Consider the following 7,590-nt stretch of genomic DNA (forward strand, 5'->3'; position numbering starts at 1 on the left):
ATGTGTGTATGGAAAGGTTTGATGGTGGGAGTGAGATCAAATGAGAGATCTAGATGGGTTGAAGGTGGGGTTCTAGCTCAAAAGTAGCCAAATCCTTCAAATATAAAGAAATTGAGATGAGTAATAGTAACCACTATAGTAAAATAGGGCTATAGCGACGGCCGTGACCGTCGCTATAGGGGCAAATACCATCGCAAAAAACATGTAGCGACGGCCAGGGAGGCCATCGGTAGTCGTCGCTAATAGTCTCGGCCAACTATTCACAGAAACGACGTTATATACAGGACTTATAGCGACGGCCGCTATTGGCCGTCTCTATAGGGTATCATTTTTTTAAAAAAAAATTTACTCTTTAGCTGCGCTTTTGGCCGTCGCTGTAAAGGTTTTTGAAGAAAAAAATTTTAATTTTACACCAGCCCCCTCATGTATTGTAGAATATTGGAGATACCCCTACGTTTTGAAATTCATGACCATGACCCCAATTACCAATATGAAAAGACCCAAATGGCCATTCTACTAGAGTTCATTGTGTTACTATTACCAGATTATGATACAAGATGAGCTACTAATTTTACTTTTACATTACAAAAATTAATGGACATGGAGTAATTATAACTAATTAGTTGTCTTTGTTAAGGTCTTGATAGGGTATGAAGCATCCGTGGCTATACCACATATTCCTTCTTCATCGGCTATGCCACGCTACATTCTTATGTAACATTTCTCACCCCTATTCTGGTCCCCGTGAGTTCTTCACTATCCAATACTTGATCACCACCCCATGATCTAGTTCTTTGCCACAATCTCCCGTGAATACACCCTGTGATCATAGTCAAGTCGATTCATGCATATAAATTAAATCCATACCCTCTTGAGCTAAATTTTTTGGCTGTTTAGATAAATGGGCCAAGATTGGTCTTTAGAATTAACAACAAAAAGGTCAGACTCTGACCCTTATTGGATGGGCTAGAATGGCCTTACATCTAGTCCAAACTTGGCCCATTAACACCCTTAGATAGGCTAAAATGATACAAATCAAACCAATATACCAAGACATTAATGCTATAATGGTGTAGAATTACACCACTGTGATAATTTTGTAGATAGTTAAAGAGAGCTTCTATTGCCACACAACTTTTGCTAACACCACCCTAAATATGTGTTAGTCATTGGTGATTTACACATGAATTGGGGTGGCGTTAGCAAAAGTTGGTGTTGTAATAGAATTTTTCTACTCAAACTCTTAAGTGAAATACCTCGGAGTAAAATTTGAAGTGAGAACCATCAGTGTCAGTGGCAACAGATACGGGCTGATTAGCAACAGCTTTCGTCAAGGCATTCTCGTTGTTGGCAAGTATATTTTCACGTCCATCAATTGATACCGCATGAGAATCTACTGTCTAACATCCTCTAACTGTCCAATATAACCTGAAATGGGAAACTATTGAACCTCAAAAGCTAATCGTATTAGATCCATAATTAATAAAGAAATGCAGCTCCATGATTTTCTAGTGATTGGCATATACTCACTTGGATGGTTGTGATGAATCAAGCTGCATCGTGACAGGACCATCATTAACCAAATTAACCTTCCATAATCACAAGAAGAAAGAGTCAGACTATCCTTCCAGATTGACATAAATCTTTTGAAATTTAATGTCAGAGTAACTCTACCTTCATCATATTAAATCCACGATAGAAGAAATCAAGACAAGGGACACTGCTAAAATGAGATAGGCTATAGAATTATTATTCTGAAATCTTCTGAAATTTGAAGGTTTAGAACTAAAAATGCATTTCATCAAATAACTTTAGAAGACATATTATATACTTGAAAAGGTGCATATTTCGACCGAGGCCCCTTGCAAATTTCAAAAGCCAAGCCACAAATGATTGTTTGTGACGTTAAAACGCCTTAAGCCATTTGAGCTGGCTGAGTTGTTAATCACTTCCTGTTGATTCCTAAGGAAATTCACATCGGTTAGAGTCAATGGACTCAAAGGGATATTCACACGCTTCAACCACCAATTGATGTCCCAATGATCACAGACATGAAAAAAAATGCAAATATTGATAAAACCATAACTATTGAACTACAAAAATCCTTGAAGAAGTATTCAAATTTTAAAACCCACTCCCCTTCCTTGGTTTGAAGATACATGTAAGTGTAATAAAGATGATTAAATCTAGGTATGGCAAAACAAAACAATAATAAAAGAAAAACATAGAGAATAGATCTCATCACACTATCAAACAAATAAATAATTAATAATTAAAAAAATTCTCTCTTATCAGTACGTACTATCAGACAGTAATACCTTATAATCATATTTCGAAAATGACTGATGAGGCCATAACTGCAAATGTATGTTTTATGTAATGGTATGGGAACCATTATAGGGGTTGAACACACATGCTTAACACCTGCACACGCACACACAAAGCTTTGGATCATGTTCATATTTATTAAGCACGTTAGTCATACAAGTGAAATTCTAAGTTTGCTTCTATTATTCCATAGAAATAAATGAATACGAAAAAGGTTTGACCAGAATAACAACCTCAATGACACAATGAACAATTGGAATGGGACATCCCTGAAACAAAATAAGTTGAAGAAAAGATATGTTAGCAATTTTAGCAAATAAAAATAAAAGAAAACTATTAAAAATAGATAAATGCAAGTATTAACAGTATAATACAGTACGTACATCAATATTGAACACAACGATTTCCCCAGTTCGAATAGGGTCCTTACTCATGTGTAAGAACAAAATATCATCCTGCAAGGCCAATAAACATGTGAACTATTCGTAAATAATGTTCTCCACTTGTTGAGTACTTGATTTTTCATCCCAGAGTGAGGTGCTGGAATGTCCTCGAACATGAGTGAGGCTTCGAATAAGTTTGGAGCATTTTTCAAACATAAATGTTTGAAGAATCCAGTAAAAGAGATTGATACAAGATTAGGAGCATAGATTTCTATTTCCTTGAGATAGTTTAACATGCTCTAGAATTGAACCTTCAAAGCAGAGATCAGTTGACGACGTCAAGGACCAACTTGTGAGACTTCAGAACAGACCACTTCATGCATCGGTAATAAGCAGCTTGAAGAAGTGCAAGGGACAGTACAAATATCCATTTGAATCCCATCTGTATTTAAATGCTCATGAAGTAAGAAACAGAAACTTTTATTTAAAATGTCAACCAATGGAAAGATTAAGTATGCCTATTTACCAGTTTTCTTTCTTCCATTTCTGGTTCTGCTGCCCATGACAAAAATGTCATGACATCTTTCCCCATCTGCACCAAAATTACAAAAAGAAATGAGCTTTTAGGCTATGATAAATGAAATTTTCATGCAGGCTTGGATCATTTGATAAGATTTTTATTACACAAATATTGCAATTGAAGAATTGGGAAGAAATACCTGAGCTTCTTTCCCCAAGGTAGATCATAAAGGTCTATTCAAAACATCCAAATGCAAGATGGGCCATCACCTAAGGAGATCTCCCTACACTAGATATCCACCCAACCATATGATCCAAATCATCCAATCTACAAAGAAAAAAATTTGAATAGTTAAAAGAAACACAGATAACTTTCCATTAATAGACTTCAGATTTTACACTCATTCTTGGATAGATCTTTGTCATCCTCTGAGTACCTTAGCTCACTTGGTTTGATACATTGCAAAGCAACTTCACAACCACCCAAGCATATTGGTGAGTAGTAAACCCCACTAAGAAAGTGAGGAAACAAGCATTCAAGAATTACAACCAAATTAACAAGAAATAATTGATACAAAGAAGCAAGACAATGAAGTGAACCTAAGTACCCAACCTTGAATGGCTCATTGTCTATTCTGAAAGCTATACTAAGAATGTATTTCAGCCAAATTGGGAATCCCCTTAATTAGAGACAGAACAGATTGTTCAGCATCAAGAACACCACTAGATTATTTTATTTTTTTTCCTTTTTTAAAGATAGATATAAAGGGAAATAAACATAGAGTTGGAATTATTATTACCCAAAGTTCCATTCAGCACAAACATAGGGACCAATCCTAATTTCTTTAGAATTATAGATTCCTCCCCAAATGTATAAAAATCTTCTAATTTAAAATGTTGCTAATGGTTATTGATTCAAAATCAGATAGAACAGTTAGCAAGAAACAAAAATGATGTTAATCCGTCAGTTAATTCAAGGCACAGTGAACATCTTTGCCTTTAAGACAATCTTGGCCCCTTTTGTGCAACAGATTATTGGTAAATTTTGACTCCAGCATACAATGAAATCAGGTTACACACCATAAAAAAATGAATTACTAACAACTCTTTTTATTGCGCGGTTGTTAAGGAAAGAGTAACTTCCTGTATTATTTGAGAGTTACTATTGCCAGACAAACTGTTACTAACGCTACACTGACTATGTGTAATTATTTTAATGATTTATATAAGAATTGGTGGAACACTAGTAAAAGTTGATGTGGCAATAACAGCTCTCTTATTATATAAATTTTTTTTTTTTTGCACTTTACTCTAGGTTTTGTGAATATTTTTTTATGACAGAATTTGTGGGTTTCAAGTAAATAAGACTAATTCACTAACCTAGTAAAATTTCCTATCTTACTAAGGGTCTTTGAGCTCATAATGTGGCATTTAAAACATAATTTAAGTGACAAAATTTTTATACTTTGAATTTTTTTTCAAATACAATTATTTTTTTACTAAAGTTTTTCTCAATTTTTAAATTCGATTTCATAGCTACCTATTTTCAAAAACTTGGACCTAAGTTTATTATTTTTAAAATTAAATTTTTTTCTCCAAGCCTTTATGAGTTGATCAAGTTAACCTATGTTCTCAAACGGTTTGCCATGCTTGTCCCTCAAAAAAATAAAAAAATAAAAATTTTATACCTATCTCAATGGTTTGTCATGATTGATTGATCAGATTTGTTTTTTTTTTTTTGCACTATCTTGATTAATTATTTGTATGATATGTCATGATCTTGATATATCTTAGATGTGCATACGTTGATCTTGATTGATGTTACAGATACATTTACATTTTATGACCATATTTTTCTAATGTCCATACTTTGGTGATGTGATGTGACCCTTGGGCCCATTTATTTGAAAAACGTCTCGGGTACACCCTACTGTATTTGCAAACAGCACTAGCATGTCTAAGTTATGATGCATTGCATGCTTACATGTCCCTTATGGTCAACTTGGTACTAATACGTGGCCCGATCTCCTCGTGAGATGTAACGTTATTCATGAAAATCACAACTCCAATCACGTACCTTTATGGTATATAAAACTAGGGTATCTATACCATTTGATCAGGTGACCTTGAAAGGTATATCGATGTACTCACATTAGAATGACCTAAGCCTATGTTCTATTATAAGTTGCAGAGTCACATATCTCGATTGCCAACGGAGTACTAGTACGTGGTCAGTGTTATTATGGGATGTTAAATCATTTACGAAAGCTACAACCATAGACTCGTGCTTATACAATATTGTAAACACCCCATTTTTACACTCGCCTGATTAATCAACTCGTCAACTCGATCGCAACGATTCCCAATAATGGATGTTTATTCCATTGCTTTATTTTGTTACCAGATAAGTTTCAGAAATCCGGATAAGGTATCTCGAACTGACAAAACATTAGAAACCACGCTACGCTAAGAAAATACGATCCCAGAAACATAGAAATCATCATCTTGCAAACAAAAAGAAGCTTCATGATAAAAATCACTAAAAAATGATCAAATTACCAAAATACCCCTAACATCAAAATATCCTTAGAGCCTACATTACGCTTAAGAAAATCCATTCAAACACATAAAACAACAAATCGAAATCAAATAAATCATTTCACCAATTTTAACAGAGTTTGACAAAATTATAAAAATGCCCCTCATAAAGTTCATAACCATTTCACACGAAAATTTTTATAAATGACACAAACTAATATTTCCTTGAATTCCTTATGAAAAATCGATTCTAAAACATCCTAGAACATTAAAAATCGACTTAAAACATAAAAAGTCCTCTCTAGGGGCAAAATGATAATTTCACAATTTTCATAATTAAAAAATTCGAAATTAATAAATAAAATATTAAATAATTAAAGGAAAACATTAATAAAATTAATTTAAAATTTTGAACTAAAAAAATCGATCAATCGGGCTCTCACGAAAAATTGTTGAGGGTTCGTGAGATATTTCTTTAAGGACCCCTCCATTTTGGAATCCAAAGAATTAAAGATATAATAGAGGAGGATTCTCCAAAAAAATTAAAGTCAATTAAGCAAAACTAAAGTCAAGGTATTAAAGTCAATCAAGTAAGACTAAAGTCAAAATTAAAATCAATTAACTAAGACTAAAGTCAAAATCTTAAAGTCAATCAAATGAGACTAAAGTCAAAATCTTAAAGTCAATCAAATAAGACAAAAAGTCAAAATTCTAATAGAGTTCTACTTAAATAATAACTCTATTTAGTAGAGTTCTAATTAAAATAGAACTCTACCTAAAACAATTCTAATTAAAATACAATTTTACCTAAAACAATTTTAACTAAAACACAACTCTAACTAAAAGAATTATAATCAAACACTAATTCTATCTAAACCAACTCTAAAAAAAATCTATAAATAGGGGTCCTCACACCCTATTTTCGTATCAAGTTATAAATCCTAGGAAAAGTAGGTAAAAAGCCTTCCTAGCCTCCCATAAATCCAAGTTTTGGAGTCCCAACTCCTTACCTAACACCCATACTTCAATTTTAGCCTAAAAAACACCTAAAAGCCCTTCAAAAACACCCCAAAACCCATAACAAACTCAAAGAATTCAGATAAAAAAGGAGATACATTGCCTCGGAGATCAGAAATCAAATCCGGAGACATAATGAAACAAGGAGTACGGTACAAGGAGCAATTTTTGTTGGATCTGAGGGAACAAGGTTTTTACTATCGAAAAGATATAATTTCTTACTTTTTTTTATTATCTAGGTTTTTTTAGCAATGTAACTTATTTGGAAAATTAGTAGAGACCGACTTTGGCCGGGCGGGGTTGGTACCTAACACCTTCCAACCCCGTAACATGATCCCCGAATTCAGTTTTTTTTTTCTAGATTAGTTCTTTATCCGTTTAGAGTCATTAATCGATTCCTAGACCGTAATAACTAGGTGGCGACTCCCAAACCTCAAGGGTCAAAAGCGGATCCGCGCACCCCGCCGATCGAGGGCGCTTTCAGTGGCGACTCCGCTGGGGATCATTGAGGAGCAGACTTAAAAAGTCCCAAGTATGGGAAGCATTGCCAGTAGAGACCTTTTTATTTTTTATTTTACTTATTTATTGTTTCAGTTTATTTGTTTATGGTTTATCCTTTTTTTAGTTATATTATTAATGGTTATATTGAATATTTTGATCGACACATTTTTTATGGTTCAATCCAAGATCATTCGGAACGACTGTAAACAATGCAAAATTTCAAGAGAGTAATATCATTGAGGATAAGATAATGGTTGTTGGATCATGAGGTTTAGTTTATTTTATTTATTTAAAAAAAAAAGTA

General features: G+C 33.6%; 1 protein-coding gene and 1 long non-coding RNA gene across 2 annotated transcripts; both read right to left on the reverse strand.

Annotated features, from left to right (window-relative positions):
* Positions 1-867: 867 nt before the first annotated feature.
* Positions 868-3,009, reverse strand: LOC147391256 (uncharacterized). The gene is made up of 4 exons (XR_015183140.1): positions 2,562-3,009; positions 2,319-2,424; positions 1,675-1,720; positions 868-1,589 (listed from the first exon to the last, which is right to left on the reverse strand). It is a non-coding gene; the product is annotated as an uncharacterized LOC147391256 (long non-coding RNA).
* A 27-nt stretch (positions 3,010-3,036) lies between these two features.
* Positions 3,037-3,857, reverse strand: LOC147391257 (cytochrome c1-2, heme protein, mitochondrial-like). Its single transcript, XM_086459038.1, has 5 exons — positions 3,844-3,857; positions 3,668-3,742; positions 3,537-3,558; positions 3,238-3,303; positions 3,037-3,153 (listed from the first exon to the last, which is right to left on the reverse strand). The coding sequence occupies exons 1-5, from the start codon at positions 3,855-3,857 to the stop codon at positions 3,037-3,039; spliced, it is 294 nt and encodes a 97-aa protein (XP_086315164.1).
* Between the last annotated feature and the right edge of the window lie 3,733 nt (positions 3,858-7,590).

Source organism: Akebia trifoliata, chromosome 11 (genome assembly GCF_017979445.1).
Source record: "Akebia trifoliata isolate Shusen 1 chromosome 11, ASM1797944v1, whole genome shotgun sequence".
Lineage (NCBI taxonomy): Eukaryota > Viridiplantae > Streptophyta > Magnoliopsida > Ranunculales > Lardizabalaceae > Akebia > Akebia trifoliata.

Excerpts from the sequence above, each read along its gene's own strand:
- LOC147391257 (XM_086459038.1), bottom strand. Across the intron at positions 3,559-3,667 it reads ATCAAACCAAGTGAGCTAAG|ATTGGATGATTTGGATCATA; the intron begins GTACTCAGAGGA and ends TTTTCTTTGTAG. Across the intron at positions 3,154-3,237 it reads AAATGGAAGAAAGAAAACTG|ATGGGATTCAAATGGATATT; the intron begins GTAAATAGGCAT and ends ATTTAAATACAG.